The sequence below is a fragment of the Geotrypetes seraphini genome, chromosome 2 (genome assembly GCF_902459505.1).
Source record: "Geotrypetes seraphini chromosome 2, aGeoSer1.1, whole genome shotgun sequence".
Lineage (NCBI taxonomy): Eukaryota > Metazoa > Chordata > Amphibia > Gymnophiona > Dermophiidae > Geotrypetes > Geotrypetes seraphini.
The window spans coordinates 73,798,406-73,819,612 of NC_047085.1; the positions used below are offsets into that span (position 1 = coordinate 73,798,406).

Sequence of the window (21,207 nt, forward strand, 5' to 3'; positions counted from 1 at the left end):
GTTAACATAGTAACATAGTAAATGATGACAGATAACGGTCCATCCAATCTGCCCATTAATTATACCATTACAAATACATGATTATTATTTTTTTTTTTAGTTGCAAAATTTTATTGAAATTTTATATAGTAACATACAATAAAGCTGGAGAAACATAGTAAACAAATTGCTCATAACATTATTAACACAAAGCTTAGGATATTAAAAGATGAAATCCTTGAAATGAAACTCCCTCTCCCAACCTATCCCATTTGCAGAGGGAGAAAAACCAGCATCCATCCATATCTCCATTCATTCACTATAGTTCAATTATCTTCAAACTTTTGTATGGGCTCCCATATTAATAATAATAATTTTATTCTTATATACCGCCAAAGCCATAGTAGTTCGAGGCGGTTTACAACAAAGAAGAGCTGGCAATCAGCGAATATAGGTACAATATAAAGTCATCAAAATACAGGTGAGCAGGATACAGAGGTAAATAATGATTAAATTAACTTGTCTCTTCTTTGATATTTCAGGGTCATAGATTGTAAAGTCCACCTGGTATTGTTTTAGATTTCAAATGCTGAAGTTGCCGTCCAAGCTCACTCCAGCCTATCCAACCATCCTGTTTGCAGGATATCTAACAAAGTCTGGCCAGTAACATCCTCATGTTCCAAGTTACTGGAGGTCCCATTGGTGCTCTCCCCAGCCCATCCTACATCAAATCACCACATATGGGACACAGACCGTGCAAGTCTGTCCAGTACCAGCCAGTTCTTTAATTTACATCCTTCATTTTCTAATTAGAGATCCTCTATGTTTATCCCAAGCTTTTTTGAATTCCATCACAATTTTCCTCTCCACCACTTCCCTCGGGAAGGCATTCCAAGCATCTACCACCCCGTCCGTGAAAAAAGAATTTCCTAACATGGCTCCTGAGTCTTCTTCCATGCAACCATAAATTATACCCTCTAGTTTTACCATTTTCTCTTCTCTGGAATACCTTTCAAGTATTTAAATGTCTATCATATCTCCACTGTCTCTCCTCCAGAGTATACATATTTAGGTCTTCCAGTCTCATCTTATACTTGTTCAAACCCCTTACAATTTTCATCACCTTCCTCTGGACTGCTTCATGTCTTTTTATATCCTTCACCAGATACACCCTCCAAAATTGAACACAATACTCCAAGTGTAGCCTCACCAATGACCTACATAGGGGCATCAACACCTTCCTTCTGCTGGTTATTTCTCTTTCTTTACAGCCTAGCATCCTTCTGGTTACAGTCATTGCCTTATCACACTGTTTAGATGCCTTTAGATCCTCAGACAGAATCACCCCAAGGTCCCTCTCTCCGTCAGTGCTCATCAGCCTCTTACCTCCCAGCACATACGGTTCCCTCAGATTTCTACCCTCCAAATGCCTCACTCTGCACTTCTTCGCATTGAATTTTAGTTGCCAGATGTTAGACCATTCTTCTAACTTTTGCAGGTCCTTTTTCATGTTTTTCACGCCATCCGGGGTGTCCACTCTGTTACAAATCTTGGTATCATCCGCAAAAAGCCTAACCTTACCTTCTAACCCTTCATCAATGTCGCTCACAAACATATTGAACAGAATCGGTCCCAGCACCGATCCCTGTGACTCCACTACTCACCTTTCCCTCCTCTGAGCAAATTCCATTAACCACCACCCTCTGGTGACTGTTCATCAACCAGCTTCTAATCCAGTTCACCACTTTGGGCCCTAACTTCAGCCCATGGAGTTTAAGAGCCTTCTATGAGGAACCGTGTCAAAGGCTTTGCTGAAATCTAAGTAATTTACATCTAGCGCACGTCCTTGATCTAGTTCTCTGGTCACCCAGTCAAAGATTTCAATCAGAATCATTTGGCACGATTTACCTTTAGTAAACCCATGTTGCCTCGAATCACGTAATCCATTAGATTCTAAGAATTTCATTATCCTTTCCTTCAGCAACGTTTCCATTATTTTTCCATTAACTGGAGTGAGGCTTACCAGCCTGTAGTTTCCTGCTTCATCTCTGCAACCACTTTGTGAAGAGGGACCACATCCACTCTTCTCCAGTTCCACGAAACCACTCCCGTCTCTAAAGATTTATTGAACAAATCTTTAAGAGGACCTGCCAGAACCTCTCAGAGCTCCTTCAATATCCTGGGATGGTTCCCTTCCAGTCCCATAGCTTTATCCACCTTTAGTTTATCAAGTTGTTCATAAACACTTTCTTCCGTGAACGGCGCAGTATCTACTCCATTCTCAGGTGTAACTTTGCTGACCAATTGCGTTATTATTTCATTAAGTGCCAATTTGCACAAACAAAATTCTATGTTTTGACATTGTTTCAGATCCCTGATTGAACCATATCCATGTCATTCTCTTCTTGGTTGGGCTGAGAACTTTCAGCACCCCCTCATATACATGTCATAGACTGACCACTGTAAGACCTGCTGCTGAACTAATTGGTTATCATCCCGACAAAAGCTGAATAAGGCAGCTATCTGGATAATATAGGGAAGGGGGGTGGGGTGCCACTCTCGCTCTGACCTTTACTATATAGATTTTATTTATTTAAAAATTTATATACCGCATAAAACTATGCGGTTTACAAAATTACATGAATACATATTAAAATACTAAAACATGTTTCAACAGAACAAACACAATAAAAACATTAACTAACAGTATGTTGACCACTCTAATTCTAACTCTGTTTGAAAACTGTCCCTAAGGACTTTAAAAAAAAAAAAAAAAAAAGGAGTGTAATTATATACAGATCTAGTCACAGAAATTTTGCCATGACAAAAAAAAAAAAAAAAATAGGAGTGTAATTATATACAGATCTAGTCACAGAAATTTTGCCATGACAAAAAAAAAAAAAAAATAGGAGTGTAATTATATACAGATCTAGTCACAGAAATTTTGCCATGACAAAAAAAAAAAAAATAGAGCACATATACTATATATTTCAACTTACCCTTCAAATACCATTGTAAAAGAACCCAAGAGAGCCGAGTAGATTATATGATAGATGACCTCCGGCCTTGCTCCTATCTGTCCATCCTTCAGAGTAATTTTCTCTTTTAAGGGCTCTCCACTGCAGGCAGTTGGAGGAAAACAGTTGAGATTTAGCACACAAGCCGGCAAAACTCACAAAGCACATTAAATTGCACATTTATGACCAACATTCAGAAAGTTCATTTCCGTGGAGGCTTTTTAAATCCAATTAAACTTAAAAAAGGAAAGAAAACTATTTTCAAGTGTCTTCTGTAAAAACAAAGGCCAACAAATGTGTCATAGATGCTACAGTTTTTACTGTATTACCAATGTATCCAAGAAGTTTAACACAACCACCCACACTACTTTATCAAGTTTTATTTTAATTTGATGAGTTGCTTATTTAGATTTACTAAGCGAGTTACAACAGTAATAAAAATATAAACATATATTTAGACATACCATTTAAAATTTAAAAATGATGGGTTAGACCGACAGACTTACAGACTAATCAATACACAAGGTGAGGAGGGATAGAACTACAATTCAATGCTTTAAAGTACAGAAAAGAACCATAGATGGAAAGAACATTAGGGAGGGAAAAGTAGAAACCTAAAGGGAAACTAGTATAAAATTTGAACATAATTTAAAGATTAAAAGCATCTTTAAAAAGGAAACTCTTTAAGTTACTTTTATAACGGCTAAGATCATCTTCCTCTGAGGTAAAGTGTTCCAAAGTTGTGGAACCATCACTGAAAACATATCATGCCATCGAGTTCTGATAACTTTCAGAGAGGGGACCACTATGAGATTTTCTTCCAGAAAACGTACTAAACATTTTACTGGGGAACCTACTACTGCTCCTTTATAAAGTAACTTACAATCTGCTGTTTAAAAAATAATTTTCTTCCAGAAGGGGGATATTTTACCTGGGTGGACAGTCTTTCTCAGAGGAAAGAATGTTATAGAATAAATGAACACAGTATGAGGCTCCTGAAGGGTAAACTCAGGACAAACACCAGAAAATATTTTACTCTATAAACATAGGGGTCTTTTTAAGGTGAATGCTAAGACATCTATTATATTCTATGGGCATCTGAGCATTTAGCATGCGCTAAATCAGTTAGTGCACCTTAATAAAAGGACCATATAAATTTACTAGTTTATGGTTAATGTCAAGGCTGTAATGCTGCTTAAGATAGATAACCTAAATAAGAGAATAGAATGGGTACAGTTATAGATGGAACAGAAAAATAAATTGCAACCATAGGGGACATGACAGATTATAAGAAAAGAACTTGGTTGATGTGTGCATAATATATGGATGAGGACTTGCTCATGTACACGAGTAAAGTTTAGCAATGTTTTTTTTATATAGTACTTATCTGCTTAATAATGAAAATAATTTTAAAAAATATTTCCTCAGATATGGTGGTAGAGAATAAACTCCAACAGAATTAAAAAGAAATCTGGGCTTTCATAGATTATTGCTTGAAAAAGAAGTTTCTGATGTGGGTTAGGGGGTTTTAGAGGAAGAATTGATATAATCTAGGAAGGGTGGTGATAGAAAGTTAGGGTCCTTATTTCTGATTATGCATTAATAATTGTGAAACAATTTTTGGATTTCTTTCCCATTGATATGGACTGTGTATTCTTTACTTTATTTTGTTTGAAATATGTAATTTAAAATTATTAAAATTTTTTTTTTAAAGTCTGGGCCCAATACCAAAGACTGCTGGTTGTGCAAAAGTGAAGGGGAACCCAAAAATCAACTCTGGTTTATGGCACAGCACTCGGAATAAAATTGGGAAGACTACAGGAACTATAAAGTCCTTGCAACAATACAGATTCACACTACGCAGAGATTTCAAGGCAGGAAAGTTTGGCTGACCTTAGGCAGGACTAAAATCTAATATATTCCCAAAGGGTGAAACATTTTTACATCAATAAATTAAACAAATATCACTCCAGTCATATCAAAACTACCATGTAATTTATGTTTTTAATGGCACAGAAGGAAAAAGCTTCAGATATCAGGTGAGCCTAAAAAAACAGTCCAAACTATCTGCATCACTGGTATTATAAAACACAAAAACTTCCATGCAAAGTATATGGCACTTCTTATAAGTCCTAACTGAATCAAATCTTATACAAGATATATCTGTTATATTAACACATGGAAAAGAAAAGAAAAATAAATCATTCAGTCCCAAAGCCATGATGAAGTGGCCACAACCATGAAATTCTGGCCATCATCAGGAGAATGTGTTAATAAAGTAAAATTTGTTTCAGTTCGGATTTATAAGCAATGCAAGATAAGGTTTTATTATGCCAGTGTTTATTGAGGGTCATTTCATAAATAATGCACACTATTTTTTTTTTTTTTTAATTTGCATGTTTTATTTTTTTTTCCAAGTATTTCTTTACAATCTTTTAATATAGAATCCCTGCTTTGCAATGACCAAGTCCCAACATCCGGGAAGCTTCATTATTTCATCCAAGACACCGTTTTGTTCAGTAGCCGAATGGCTCGGGTACCAGCGGAAGAAAGCTCTTTCAGAGATGCAAAACGATGTCCACGCATAGGTTGTTTCAACTTTGGAAAAAGGTCGAAGTCTGGTGGACTCATATCTGGACTGTAGGTAACACCTCCCAGCAGTATTTGTGTAGTTTTTCAATGATGAGTGGAGAGAGCTCCATCTTCCCCATGACCAAAAAAATTTCGATGAGCTCAATCAAAAGTCAAACAAATAATGATTTTTGCTTATGATCATGAAGGCATCATCATCACAGACAAAGTTCCATGTGGAAGATGTGTCACAGCAGTGTATTATGATTTTTTGCAAAAAATGCACATAAAAATGAACAAAACCCGACCTCAGTTGCTCTTGGCTGAGCCACTCATTCTTCACGACAACACTCACCCGTACATAGGGAATGTCATTGAAAATCTACATGAATACGGCTGGGATGTGTTACCTCATGCTCCCTACAGTCTAGACATGAGACCACCAGACTTTGACCTTTTTCCAAAGTTGAAACAATCTATGCGTAGACATCGTTTTGCATCTCTGGAAGAGCTTTCTTCCACCAGTACCCAAGCCATTCAGCAACTGAACTAAAACTGTGTCTTGGATGGAATAATGAAGCTTCCCGAACATTGGGACTTGGTCATTGAAGGATTGTAAAGAGATACTTGAAAAAAAATAAAATATGTAAATTTTTTTAAAAATAGTGTGCATTATTTATGAAATGACCCTTGTATATGGTTTGGGTTATTTTGTTTTCCTCACCTGATATCTGAGGCTTTTTCCTTCTGTGCAATTAAAACCATAAGTTACATGGTAGTTTTGATGCGACAGTGGAGTGATGCCTGTTTAATTTATTGAGGACTAGATCTACTCACGTATAGAAAATATCTAGCAGATTTTATATCAGCTCAAAAGGTTTAAAGTGTTTGTTCTGTCAAGGGCTTTCCATGGGGAATTATGGGAATCATTCTTAATCCGATATTCACCAACCGGACCCCTGAAGAAGGCGTGTTATTAACACAAGACGTAGCACAATCTTTTCAATAACAGCCCCTCAAACCTGGAATAACCTCCCACTATACCTAAGACAAGAAAAAAACCTGTCAAAATTTAAATCTGAACTAAAAAGTTTTCTATTTATAGATGCTTTTAACGACTAAATCCTTCATATTCTTAATTTAATTATTAGGCCAAATGTCTTCGTTCCCCCTTCCTAATGTTTTTCCCTTGAATTTAATGTTTTTAATAGCGATTGTAACCATTAAATAATTTTCCTTCTGTTTTATTATAGTTTGTAGTAATTACCTCTAAAATGTATCGTAATTTGTATACATAAGTTTATTATTTTTTAATTTAATTATTGTATGTACATTACCAAAAACTCTTATTTACTTGTACATCGCCTTGAATTTTGAATAGGCGATAAATCAAAATATTTAATAAACTTGGAAACTTGGTGTTCGCCGAAACACAGACCATGTAGGGGCCGGTAGGACAATTATGTGTGAACTATAAAGTTGGATTTATATTTGCATTTATACGTTTTTATTGTGAAGAGTGACTAATAAAATCATCTTTCAGAACATCTACATCCAGTTTTTTTGTTCTCATCGCTTGTACAACTATCTCTAAAATGAAACCAAGTTAAAATTGTACCCTCACTTTTAATTGGTGGCACTAACATGGGTAGATTTGTAAAACAGGGCCTCAGATAAGCTTCTGACCATCCCGCAAAGCATTTTAATCCAGGAAACCCCTCCTAGGGAAAAAGGGAAGTGAAAGGAAAGAGACTTGGATCCCTCCATGTATTTCATAAGAACATAAGAGTTGCCATAATGAGACAGATCAATGGTCTATCAAGCCTAATATCCTGTTGCCAACCCAGGTCACAAGTGCCTGGCAAGATTTCAAGGAGTAAAACAGATTTATGCTGCTTACCCTAGAAATAAGCAGTGGATTTTCCCAAGCCCATCTTAATAATGGCTTATGGTCTTTTGTTTTAGGAAATTATCCAAATCTTTATTAAACCCTGCTAAACTAACTTCTTTCACCACATTCTCTGGCAACGAATTCTAGAGTTTAACTACACGTTGAGTGAAGAATATTATCCTTAACTATTTTCTTCTCTTCTAGGCTTTATTCAATGCTGCCAGTACTTAGCTCAACTTAACCAGTGACAGAAGCTTAATTGGCCTATTCAGCCACAACCCTAAACAGTGAACCATCACCATCCGTGGAGACAGAGAAATATTGAATGTCTGTGCCTGCAAGAGGCGAATCACATGGAGCTATTTGGTTTCTCTTGTCTCCATCTGCTGGTCCACAGGTTCTGGATTGGTCTGGTTTGGATGATAAGGAAGCTAAGCTTTAAAAGTAAATGCATTTTTAAAATAAGCCCACCGGCTAATTGTTAACCAGTGCAATACCCACAAAATATGGGAAATATGGACTCTAGGCCTTGCATTAACCAATCATCTTGCTGCTGCATTTTGTGCACACTGCATTTGGCCTAAATTGCTCTCTAGTAACTCCAAATATGTGTTAAAATAATCTCAACATGTCATAATGGTTGCATAAATAACTTTAACAATTTCAATTTAGAAAAAGGGTCATTCCATGTCAAGTGATCCAGAGCTCCCCAGTTAACATGAAATTACCTAAAAAATAATGAATCTTTCTTAATTGCATCATATAAATTCCCACCCTAGCCACACTCAACAATATATTGATCATATGTGAAACTTGAGTCCAATTCAACTTACTTTCTCTTCAACTAGGCACACGGTCACCTGTCATATTATCATCCCCTTCCTACTTCACAAATAGTCAATAAAACCCATAGGTCAACACTATGCTATTACTTACCAGATTCTCTTAAAAATCATTTGGTTCATGGAGAAACAGCAAACAGTAAACACCAAGCCATAGAAAGGCAGCAGGGAAGACTGTGTCAGTCGTAAGAGGGTGTCCGGCGAGGGGGTTTGCAAGGCTTTCTGGCACAGCAGCCAGCTTGTGGTAAAATTCCTGCACACAAATAAAAAAACAAACAAACCCAAAAGCCGACTTGTGATTCATAAAAAATGACTTTTCTTTCATAAATTCATTCTACACTATTACATAGAGGAAAAGGAGACCAGCAGAGACTTTTCTGAAACTCTCATGACAGCTATGATCACAAACTGGTAGGTCAGATATAGTCTCATGGTTAGACTATCTTCACCAAAACACGCAAGGCCAGATTCTATAAATGGCGCTGTAAGTAAGGCAGCAGTAGGTGTTGTATCACTGCCTAACTTAATTGCTTTAATTGATTTTAATCAGCACGGTAATTGACCACACCGTTAAAAACTTGTTGCCGGTAGACATCAGTAAAGGTAGGTGTTGTAATCTCATCTACGGAGGCATCAAACAGCGCCTAAGATCAAAGTAGGTGTGGCTAGGGGCTGAGAAGATCTTCAGCGATGTTAGACGCAATTCTCAAAAGAACTTAGACATCTGTAATGTAGGCCAGTAAAACCCTGCCTAAGTTTTCCGGTAGGTGCTGTTAGCCACGATTCTTTAAACAGCGCCTAAGAACTGATGCCATTTTTGTAAGCAGCTGCCAATTTAGGTGCCATTTACAGAATCTGACCCAAAAGTGTATGAAACACATTCCAAATCCGACTATTTCTAGTGTGAAGTCTATGGCAACACAAATGGTAAAGTCACACAAAGGAGCTGCATCAGCACAAATTTGGAAAGCATAAACAACATTCTGAATGAAAAGCACAGTTACTTACCGTAACAGGTGTTATCCAGGGACAGCAGGCAGCATATTCTTTACGCATGGGTGACGTCACCGACGGAGCCCACGGTACGGACCTTTTTACTAGAAAGTTCTAGTTGGCCGCACCGCGCGTGCGCGAGTGCCTTCCCGCCCGACGGAGGAGTGCGTGGTCCCCAGTTAGTATAAGCCAGCTAAGAAGCCAACCCGGGGAGGAGGGTGGGACGTAAGAATATCTGCCTGCTGTCCCTGGATAACACCTGTTACGGTAAGTAACTGTGCTTTATCCCAGGACAAGCAGGCAGCATATTCTTTACGCATGGGTGACCTCCAAGCTAACAAAGAGGGAGGGGGGATGGTTGGCCATTAGGAAAATAAATTCTGAAGTACAGATTGGCCGAAGTGCCCATCCCGTCTGGAGAAAGCATCCAGACAGTAGTGAGTAGTGAATGTGTGAACTGAGGACCAGGTGGCCGCCTTGCAGATTTCCTCAATGGGTGTGGAACGGAGGAAAGCAACAGAAGCGGCCATAGCTCTTACCCTGTGGGCCGTGACAGCACCGTCTAGTGACAGACCGGCCCGAGCGTAACAGAACGCGATGCAAGCTGCAAGCCAGTTGGATAGCGTCCGTTTAGAGACCGGTCGACCCAAACGATTCGGGTCGAAGGTCAGGAAGAGCTGAGGGGACAAGCGGTGAGCCCTTGTACGATCGAGATAGTAAGCCAGGGCACGCTTGCAGTCAAGACTGTGCAATGCCTGTTCTCCGGGATGTGAATGAGGCTTCGGGAAGAACACAGGCAAAACAATGGACTGGTTGAGGTGAAAGGCTGAGACCACCTTTGGAAGGAACTTTGGATGGGTGCGCAGAACCACCTTGTCATGGTGAAAAATAGTGAACGGTGGATCGGCAACCAGTGCATGAAGCTCACTAACCCTCCTGGCAGAGGTGATGGCAATGAGGAAAAGAACCTTCCATGTCAGAAATTTGAGCGAAGTTGTGGCAAGTGGCTCAAAGGGAGGTTTCATGAGGGCAGACAAAACCACATTCAGGTCCCAGACGACCGGAGGAGGCTTCAGAGGTGGTTTGATGTTGAAGAGGCCCCTCATGAATCGGGAAACCAGAGGGTGAGCCGTGAGAGGTTTTCCTAGGACAGGCTCATGGAATGCCGTGATGGCACTGAGATGGACTCTGATTGAGGTAGACTTGAGGCCTGCGTTGGACAGGGAGAGTAAGTAGTCCAGAACAGTTTCCACCGCTAAGGAGGTGGGATTGTGATGATGACGGAGGCACCAAGAGGAGAACCTGGTCCACTTCTGATGGTAACATTGGAGGGTGGCCGGCTTCCTGGAGGCGTCCAAAATGAGACGGACAGGCTGAGACAGATTTCCTGAAGAGGTTAGCCCGAGAGAAACCAAGCTGTCAGGTGGAGGGAAGACAGATTGGGATGTAGTAGAGACTGACCTTGCTGTGTAAGTAGAGTAGGAAACACAGGTAGAGGAATGGGCTCCCTGGAGCTGAGTTGAAGTAGAAGGGAGAACCAGTGTTGACGAGGCCACCGGGGAGCTATGAGGATCATGGTGGCTCCGTCCCTGCGGAGTTTGGATAAAGTCCGCAACATCAGAGGTAGAGGAGGAAAGGCATAGAGGAACCGATCCGTCCAGTCGAGAAGGAATGCATCCGGGGCCAGACGGTGAGGAGAGAAGAGTCTGGAGCAGAACTGGGGCAGCTGATGGTTGTGAGGAGCTGCGAATAGGTCCACCTGCGGAGTGCCCCAGCGAGCAAAGATGGAGTGGAGCGTGGGAGGATCCAAAGTCCACTCGTGAGGTTGAAGGATGCGGCTGAGATTGTCGGCCAGGGAGTTCTGTTCGCCCTGGATGTAGACAGCCTTGAGGAAGAGACTGCGGGCCGTGGCCCAGGTCCAAATGCGAAGAGCCTCCTGACAAAGGAGGCGAGATCCGGTGCCGCCCTGTTTGTTGATGTAGTACATGGCAACTTGGTTGTCCGTGCACAGAAGCAGAACCTGAGGGCAAAGAAGGTGCTGGAAGGCCTTGAGAGCATAGAACATGGCTCGTAGTTCCAGGAAATTGATGTGATGGAGACGCTCCTGCGGGGTCCAAAGACCTTGGGTGCGTAGGTCTCCCAGGTGAGCTCCCCATGCATAAGGGGAGGCATCCGTGGTGATGATCATGGAATGCGGGGGCAGATGAAAAAGAAGGCCCCTGGAAAGATTTGAGGAGTCCAACCACCATTGTAGAGATCGCTGAAGAGACGATGTCACAGAGATGGGATGAGAAAGAAGATTCGAGGTCTGTGACCACTGGTTGGCCAGAGTCCATTGAGGTGTTCTGAGGTGGAGTCGTGCCAGGGGAAGCACATGTACCGTCGAGGCCATGTGGCCCAGGAGGACCATCATTTGTCTGGCAGAAATGGAGTGATGAAGGAGCACCTGACGACACAGGCGTAGCAGAGTTCGCTGACGATCGGAGGGGAGAAACGCCCTCATTAGTGTGGTGTCGAGAACCGCTCCGATGAACTGAAGTCGCTGTGTGGGAAGCAGATGCGACTTGGGGTAGTTGATCTCGAACCCCAGAAGATGGAGGAGAGAGATGGTATGATGAGTGGCTTGTAGCACAAGTGGAGACGTAGGTGCTTTCACTAACCAATCGTCCAAGTAGGGAAACACCTGGAGGTTGTGAGACCTGAGGAAGGCCGCCGCCACAATGAGGCATTTGGTGAACACTCTGGGAGATGATGCCAGGCCAAAAGGTAGCACCTTGTACTGATAATGGCGATGGTGCACCTGGAATCGTAGGTAGCGACGTGAGGATGGATTGATTGGGATGTGAGTGTAGGCCTCCTTGAGGTCCAGGGAACATAGCCAGTCGTTCCGAGAGAGATGAGGGTACAGCGTGGCAAGGGAGAGCATTCTGAACTTCTCCTTGACGAGACACTTGTTGAGGTCCCGGAGGTCGAGAATGGGACGTAGGTCTCCTGTCTTTTTTGGAACTAGAAAGTAACGGGAGTAGAATCCCCGGCCCCTTTGTTCCAGAGGTACTTCTTCGATGGCATTGAGTAGAAGGAGGGATTGGACCTCCCTCAGGAGGAGAGGGGTTTGAGTTGAAAGAGAAGCAGACTCTACGGGAGGATTGTCTGGTGGAAGAGTCTGGAAGTTGAGAGAGTAGCCGTGGCGGATGATGTTTAGGACCCACTGGTCCGATGTGATGACCTCCCAACGGCTGATGAAGATGTGAAGCCTGCCTCCGATCGGCTGAGGAAGAGGCAATGAGGGTGGAAGACTGGCTAAGCCCTGGAGAGAGGAGTCAAAAGGGCTGAGATGGTTTGGCAGGAGGAAGAGCCTTGGCCGGTTGATTAGACTGGGCACGAGCCTGGGTGTGCTGGTGTTGGCGGGCCCGCCTAGGTTGCTGTGGAGGTGGATTGAGCGGCCTAGCAGAGAACCTGCGCTGATATGAGGTCTGTGGTCTGTAAGGACGAGCAGGAGGAGCCTTTTTCTTTGGTTTAATGAGAGTATCCCATCTGGTCTCATGGGCGGAGAGTTTCTGTGTGGTGGTATCCAGGGACTCTCCGAATAATTCGTCTCCCAGACATGGGGCGTTGGCTAGTCGGTCCTGATGGTTGACGTCCAGATCAGAGACCCTGAGCCAGGCCAGACGGCGCATAGCCACAGCGATGGCAGATGCACGGGAGGTGAGCTCAAAAGAGTCATAGATAGAGCGCACCATGAATTTTCTCAGTTGAAGCAGGCTGGAGATGTGCTGCTGGAAAAGTGGAATCTTATGCTCTGGCATGTACTTTTGCATGGCGGAGAGTTGCATTACCAGATGTTTGAGGTAGAATGAAAAATGGAACGAGTAGTTGTTTGCCCTGTTGGCAAGCATGGCATTCTGATAGAGCCGTTTGCCAAACTTGTCCATAGTTTTGCCCTCTCTGCCAGGAGGGGTGGAGGCATAGACACTGGAGCCCTGAGTCTTTTTTAAAGTGGACTCCACCAGGAGAGACTCATGAGGGAGTTGGGGTTTATCAAATCCTGGGATTGGTATAACCCTATAGAGGCTGTCCAATTTACGGGGGGCCCCAGGAACAGTCAGCGGGTTCTCCCAATTTTTATAAAAAGTTTCCCGTAAGATATCATGCACGGGCAACTTTAGGAACTCTTTGGGAGGTTGATCGAAATCTAATGCCTCCAGGAAAGCTTGTGACTTCTTAGAGTCAGATTCCAGAGGCAAAGACAAAGCACCCGACAACTCCCTGAGGAATTTAGAGAAGGAAGATTGTTCAGGTTTAGATGCGGTATCGGGTGCCGAAGGCTCTTCATCCGACGACGATGCATCCTCCTCGGTACCGGTAGGGGATTGTTCCCATAGGTCCGGGTCTCTGACATCGGTATGTGCGTGTCGAGAGACTGGAGTGGAAGGCTCGGCATGGTGAGTTTTAGACAAAGATTTGCCTGAGCGTACCGAGACGTTACCAGGCGATGTAGACCTGTGTCTGTCTCGGTCCCGAGAAGTACGGTGCCGGTCAGAGTCGTGGGGAGACCGGTGCCCTGCCCGGTCCCGAGGAGGATCGGTCGTCGTCAAGGCCATAGCCTCGGCATGGGAATGGAGATGCGGTGCCGAGAGAATGGGCATGGAGGAGTCCATAGGTACCGAGGGAGTGGATACCGGTTGGACGGTATGGGGCTCGGGCCGGTCTGGTACCGAGAGCAGCGGTGCCAAGATAGAGGGTAAGAGCTGCTTAAGTTGCTTGTGGAGTTGTTCCTGCAACTTGTCCTGGAGGATGGCCGCAATGCGGTCATCCAGGGGAGGCACCGGAACCACTTTTTTCTTCTTTGGTTCCATGGGTGCCGCTCTACACTCCGGCGATGAGGGGGCCGATGACGAGGCACTCACCGAAATCGGAGTGGAGCGTTTTTTGGCTCGGCGTGGAGCCGAAAGGACTGGTGTCGTCCCCGAAGTGGGAGGGCGCTCAAGGGTGGAAGGCTTCTTAGCCGGCTTACCTGGCGCCGGGGGCGCCGATGTCGACTCAGGCGGTGTCGAAGTGGTCGGTGTCGATTTCGACGGTGCCGCAGATGAAGAGGTCGAATCCATAGTCGGGCCGGTGCCGAAAAGTAGATTTTGTTGGATTTGACGATTCTTCAAAGTGCGTTTTTTAAGAGTGGCACAGCGGGTGCAGGAATCCGCCCGATGATCCGGTCCCAAGCACTGTAAGCACCAGTTGTGTGGGTCAGTGAGGGAGATCGGGCGTGCACACCGCTGGCACTTCTTAAAACCGGGCTGCGGGGGCATGAATGGGAACACGGCCTCCGCAAAATCAAACCCCGAGGCCTGGATCGTGCTAACAGGCCCCGCCGGGGCAGGAACGAAAAATAAAGCAAAAGAAAGGAATTTTTTTTTTTTTTTTTTTTGTAATAGAAAGAAAAAAGCACCCGAAGGTGAAAAAATCGAAAAAAGAACGCGAGCGGGAAGGCAAAAGGAGTATTTCAACGACGTTGAAAAACACACGTCTTCTTCGCTCCGCGGAAACGAAGAAACTGGGGACCACGCACTCCTCCGTCGGGCGGGAAGGCACTCGCGCACGCGCGGTGCGGCCAACTAGAACTTTCTAGTAAAAAGGTCCGTACCGTGGGCTCCGTCGGTGACGTCACCCATGCGTAAAGAATATGCTGCCTGCTTGTCCTGGGATAATGCAAATGAACAGCACCTGAGATACTGTTACTCCAAGATTTAGTCCTGTGCTAATAAATCTTTTTGTGTGTCCATCAGAGCCCACACCCCTACTTTTTTAAAATTTATTTTAAAGAAATTTTAACATATTTTTCAAAACAACTTTTGATTCGCAAAGATTAACATCATTAATGAAGCATAAAAAAAATTATATATATTAATGAAGCAAAAGAAAATATCCTATTAAGAAATATATACATCTTGCAATGAAACATTCTCTTTAAATCATAAGAACATAAGAATAGCCTTACTGGGTCAGACCAAAGGTCCATCAAGCCCAGTAGGCCGTTTTCACAGTGGCCAATCCAGGTCACTAGTACCTGGCCAAAACCTAAAGAGTAGCCAGTGGCGTACCTAGGGATGTGGCACCCGGGGCCCATCATTTTTGACACCCCCCCCCCATGTAAAAAAATATTTTTTGTAATGACCATGAAACCGAATAAACGGTCAGAATAGAAACAGGCAGTGAAAATTTTCTTATATTCCAAACATAACATAACATAAATTATGTCTGAATTGTCATGGAGTAGTTGCAGGTGATGCTTGGGACAGTTCTGATTGTGTTAGTTCGGTTTTATGTGTTTTTTGAATAGAAGGGTTTTTATTTCTTTTTTGAAGGTTTTGTAGTCTGTGGTCAAGGTCAATAGGTTGTAGAGTTGGGGGGGTCGAGTGTTGCAGCTCGAATGGCTAGGAGGTTGTTGAACAGTTTTTTTCTTTTGACGTTTTTGGTTGGAGGGTGTGTGAATGGTGAGTTCTCCTATGTCTGTTTGAAGTGGATTGAATTATTTAGCTGAAGAAATTAGTTACCCCCTCATCCCACACACATTAATTCTCTTCCATTTTTGTTCCCATTATAAAAAACACTGATAAGTTCCCAGAAAAAAAAACCATTAAAATAAGAAGTGAAAACAAAGGCCCCTACAGATGAGAACATAACATAAGAATAGCCTAACTGGGTCAGACCAATGGTCCATCATGCCCAGTAGCCCATTCTCATGGTAGCCAATCCAGGACACTAATACCTGGTCAAAACCCAAAGAGTAGCAACATTCCATGCTACCGATCCAGGGCAAGCAGACACTTTCCCCATGTCTTAATAATAGATTATGGACTTTTCCTCCAGGAATTTGTCCAAATCTTTCTTAAAACCAGCTACACTATCTGCTTTTACCATAACTTCTGGCCACTTCATTTTTAAGTTTAGATCTTTCCTTTCAAACAGAGACCTTGCTAGATGTCAAATACAGCACAAGGTAACTTCACATGGACTTAGCTGTGCAGGAAATGTGAATCTCCTCATACACCCACCATATAGTGCAAAAATGTGCAAAGGTCTGTTTTTTTCTTTCGATCACTACATAGCCTAATGCCACACAAGCAGCGCTGTTACAAACATATTCTGTAGGTCAATGCTAAGGATAACAAAGTTTCCTTCCTTGGACCAGAAGGAGATACTGATAAACCACTGGAAGAGATCCCAAAACAACACCCAAAGACCCACTCAGTGTGTGAACCAGTTGAGTGGAGTGGACTAACTGGGGGGTGGAAATGGGCCCGGAGTTTGCACAGCAGAATTTCCCAGACCACCTCTTCCTCCCAACACACTGACACGCTGCCACCATCACCACTAGGAACACCTCACTGGGTAGGCCAGCTATGCTATAAACTTTATAAAACACATTATTATATTTTCTTATAAAACACATATTTTAACTGAACTCTCTGACATCCTCAGCCTTTCCATTCACAAAAATAGAAGGAAGAAAAGTTCCCATTTCCTGCTGTCTCATGTCCACGGCCTATACAATATTTTTTTTCTGCAGACCCTTCAAAAGTCTGACCAAATCCTCGTTTCACTTGTATTATAAAGTACTGAGGATGCCATCTCTCCCCAATCCCAGGTCCTAAAGTCTAAGACAGTAGCACAAACTAATGCTGCCAGATTCAGGAAAAAAAATTTCGATTCAGCCTATTGATTTGGTTTTTCAATTTGATTTTCCTGCCCAGTTGGGTGATTTTTTTCAAAACTCCTGGTGGGTTTTATAGCTTTTTCACCCCCTTTGGCTTCTCCTAACCACACTGGCGCTGTGGTGTAAATAAAATAAAGAAACAAAAAGGACTTTTCCTCTCTCTGTTAAATCCTAGCTCACGTTTGTAGTCCAACACCAGCTCTGGCAGGATACACATTTCAAATCTGACATATTATAATCACAAAATAGAAAATAAAATTAATTTTTCTACTTTTTGTTGTCTGGTTATGTTTCAAATCTTGTTGGTCCAAGGCTCTGGTTTTCTTCTGATAACTTGCTTGCCAGGGTCTCCTTCTTTCTGCATGCTAACCATCCATCTGCCAACTCTGTCCTCCCTTTCCATTTCCCTTCCCAGGAAGTCTGGTATCTTTCCTTTTTTTCATCTCCCTCCACAGATCCACCTTTTCTTAACTACCCTTTCATCCGGCATCTCTCCCTCCTTCCCCACCACCCCAGAGTCCACCATCTCTCCCTTTCTTTTCCTAATTACCCTCCTATCCAATATCTCTATCCCTCCTCCACACCATCCCTTGTGTCCAATTTCTCTCCCTTTCTGTTCCTTCCCTCCCTAAATCCCATGGTCCATCATCTCTCTCCCTCTCCTCTATTTTCAGACCCATTATTTCTTCCCCCCCCCAAAGTTTGGCATATGCATGTCTCTTTGAACACCCCCTTCCCTCCGTGTACTTCTAAACCAGGGTCCCCCCCAAAGGCCTGTCCCCCCTTAAAGGTCTGCCTGTCCCCCCTTGAAGGCCTGCACCCCCCTTGAAGGCCTGTCCCACCCCCTTGTAGGCCTGTGCCCCCCTTGAAGGCCTGTCCCCCCCTTGTAGGCCTGCCTGCCTGTCCCCCCCTTGAAGGCTTGTCCCCCCCTTGAAGGCCTGCACCCCCTTGAAGGTCAGCATCCCCCCCGAAGGCCTGCACCCCCCCTTGAAAGCCTGTCTCACACCCTTGTAGCTTGTCCCCCCCTTGTAGGCCTGTCCCCCCTTGAAGGCCTGCCTGCCTGTCCCCCCCCTTGAAGGCCTGTCCTCCCCCTTGAAGGCCTACACCCCCCCGAAGGCCTGCACCCCCCTTGAAGGCCTGTCCCACCCCCTTGTAGCTTGTCCCCCCCTTGTAGGCCTGTCCCCCCTTGAAGGCATGTCCCCCCCTTGAAGGCCTGGCCCCCCGAAGGCCTGCACCCCCCTTGAGGGCCTGCCTGCCTCCCCTTGAAGGCCGGCCTGCCTGTCACCCCCTCCCCCTTGAAAGCCTGCCTGCCCGCCTGCCCCACCCTGAAGGCCTGATGCCCCGACCCACCCCGAAGGACCGCTCGCCCCACTGGCCTCCCCGCACCACCTATGAAGCAGCCGCAGCAGGATCGCGACGTCAGCGATCACTGCGCTGCTTCCTGCACTGCGGTCCCGCCCCTCCTCTGACGTCAGAGGAGGGGCGGGACCGCGGCGCAGGAAGCAGCGCCCAAGCAGCTCCGGGATCGCTGACGTCGCGATCCTGCTGCGGGCTGCTTCACAGGTGGTGCAGGAAGGTCAGTGGGGCGAGCGGTCCTTCGGGGTGGGGGGGACTGAACGGCAAGGCCGGGAGCACCCCCTCAGGGCTGGCAACTGGGGCACACCGCCCCCCCCGCACCCCCCTTGGTATGCCACTGAGAGTAGCAACATTACATACTACTGATCCAGGGCAAGCAGTGGCTTGCCCCACATCTTTTTCAACAACATACTATGAACTTTTACATTACATTAGGGATTTCTATTCCGCCTATACCTTGCAGTGCAAGGCGGATTACAAAAGAGCTAACTGGTCATTTCCAGTGAAGTTACAACAGTTTTGTTTTTGTTACAAGGGAGGAGAGGTAGCTGGATTAATTCCGGAAGAACTTGCAAATTGGATATTAAATTGACAGTACATTACTGTGTGATATAACAAATAGATTACAGTTAGAGTACAAATAAGATTAAGTCACATTTCAGGGATCTGAATACTTGGTTGGTGTTTTGGGGAGGAAGAGATTATTTAACTGGAGGTTTTGGAGGAGAATTTATCTAGGAGGAGGGAGAAGGGTTGGGTTAAGATATCTGGACAAATTTTTTGAAAAGTAGGGTTTTGATTTCTTTTCAAAAAGTTTTGAAGTCGCCCGTTGCCGTCAACAGGTTGGTGATGGAGTGGTTAAGTTTTGCTGCTTGCGTCGCCAGAAGGTTATCAAACATCTTTTTGCGCTGAGTGCCCTTGAGTGGAGGGAAGGCAAAAGGGTTCGGAGTTCTTCTTTGTCTTGAGGTGAGGATCTGGTTTAGGCGGTTGTTTAGATAGAGGGGGGCGGATCCGTTTAATGCTTTGAATAATAGACAGTAGAATTTGAATTGAATTCGTGCTTGCATAGGTAGCCAGTGAGAGTCTAGGAAGGCAGTTGTAATATGATCATATTTTCTCAGGGAGTAGATCAGTCTGAGGGCAGTGTTTTGTATAGTCTGAAGTTGTTTTATCATACAAGGTAGATACAGGGAATTGCAATAGTCCAGTAGACCTAAGACTAGGGATTGGACAATTAGTCTGAATTGTGCTGGATCGAAGAATTTTCTTATTTTACTTAGATTTCTCATAATTAAAAAAGCTTTCTGGGATGTTTTATTGATTTGGGACTGCATTGTGCAGCATCTGTCTATCGTTACTCCTAGGAGTTTGAGTTCGGGCTGTATTGGGTATTTGGTGTTTTTAATTTTCAGTTCTGTAATGGTGGGAGTTTTGGCCTTTTCGAGCAGAAGGAATTTTGTTTTTATCTGAGTTTAGTTTCAGTTTGTGGTCTACCATCCATTTTTCCACTGCATCTAGGGTTATTTCCAGTTTTGCTGTAATGGTGGGCTCTGATGGGTCGAAGGAGAGGAGTATGGTGATGTCGTCTGCATAGCTGAAGGATGTAACATTTAAGTTATCTAAAGTGCCTCCAATGGAGGAAATAAAGAGGTTGAAGAACATAGGTGGTAGAGGTGATCCTTGTGGAACTCTGCATGGGTTGGACCATGGTTCCGATTTGATATTATTGGACTTTACCCTGTAGGTTCTTGATTTGAGGAATCCTTGGAACCAATTGTAGACCTTGCCTGAGATCCCAATGGCGTCAAGTATCTGTAGCAGTATGGAGTGGTCGACTAGGTCAAATGCTGCGGAGAGGTCAAGTTGGATTAGCATCATCTTTTTGCCTTTGCTAATTTGCTGTCGAGCTGTATCTAGTAGTGTTACAAGTAGTGTTTCTGTGCTGTGGTTGGTTCGAAATCCTGATTGTGAGGGGTGAAGTAGGTTATGGTCTTCCAGGTAGTTGGTGAGGTATTGTGCAACTAGACCTTCTATTATTTTAACTTATATTGGTATTGAAGCGATTGGTCTGTAGTTGGAGGGGTTATCTATTGGGCCTTTGTGGTCTTTCATGATTGGGGTGATTATGATCTCTCCAAGGTCTTGAGGGAATTGACCTTCTGTTAATGTGGTTTGAATCCATAGCATGAGGTTGTCTCTGAAAGTGGTGGAGGAGTTTGATAACAGGTAGGTGGGGCAGTTATTTAGGTCGCAAGAAGCTTGGCTGTATTTTTTGTAGAGTCGATTCATATCCGACCAATGTAATATGGGGAAGACTGTCCAGCTTCTGTCTGTGGCGATGGCTTCTCCTGTTGAAGGGTTTGTTGTTATCTTGTCAAGGTGGGTGTGAGTATTGTTGAATGCAGTTCTGATCTTGGTGATCTTATTTTTGAAATGGTCTGCTAGTTGGATAGCTGTCGGTGGGTGGTTTCCTTGTGTAGCTAGGTGTTGGTGAGATTCTTTACTAGATTGAATAGCTTTTTTGTGTCTAGGGTTTCCGTGACTATCATTTTGGAGTAGTAGGCTTTCCATTTTTCCTTGAGTTTGTTCTTGTATTGGTTGATTTGAGTTCTCAATGCTGTTTTTGTGTGTTCTAGGCTCTTTTTTTTCCATTCTCTTTCTAGTTGTCTGCAGAGCTTTTTTAGTTGGAGAAGTTCAGTGTCGAACCATTTGTCTGATGGTCTGCAGATTCTGAATTTTGATTTTTCAGGAGCTAGCTCATTCAGGATGGTTTCGCTTACAGTACGCCATTGTGATATGAATTCGTTAGGGGCTATATTGGTGATTGCAGGGTCTGCTTTGTCCCAG

The 21,207-nt window shown here is 43.8% G+C and overlaps 1 protein-coding gene across 2 annotated transcripts in view; it reads right to left on the reverse strand.

Moving 5' to 3' along the window:
* DPY19L4 (dpy-19 like 4) overlaps window positions 1-21,207 on the reverse strand; it is a 147,206-nt gene that overhangs the window by 40,500 nt on the left and 85,499 nt on the right. For both annotated transcript variants that reach the window (XM_033933176.1, XM_033933177.1), the window contains exons 12-13: window positions 8,395-8,553; window positions 2,979-3,098 (exon numbers count right to left, since the gene is read on the reverse strand). In XM_033933176.1, the coding sequence (XP_033789067.1) occupies window positions 2,979-3,098; window positions 8,395-8,553 (279 nt within the window). The remainder of the gene's footprint in view (window positions 1-2,978; window positions 3,099-8,394; window positions 8,554-21,207) is intronic.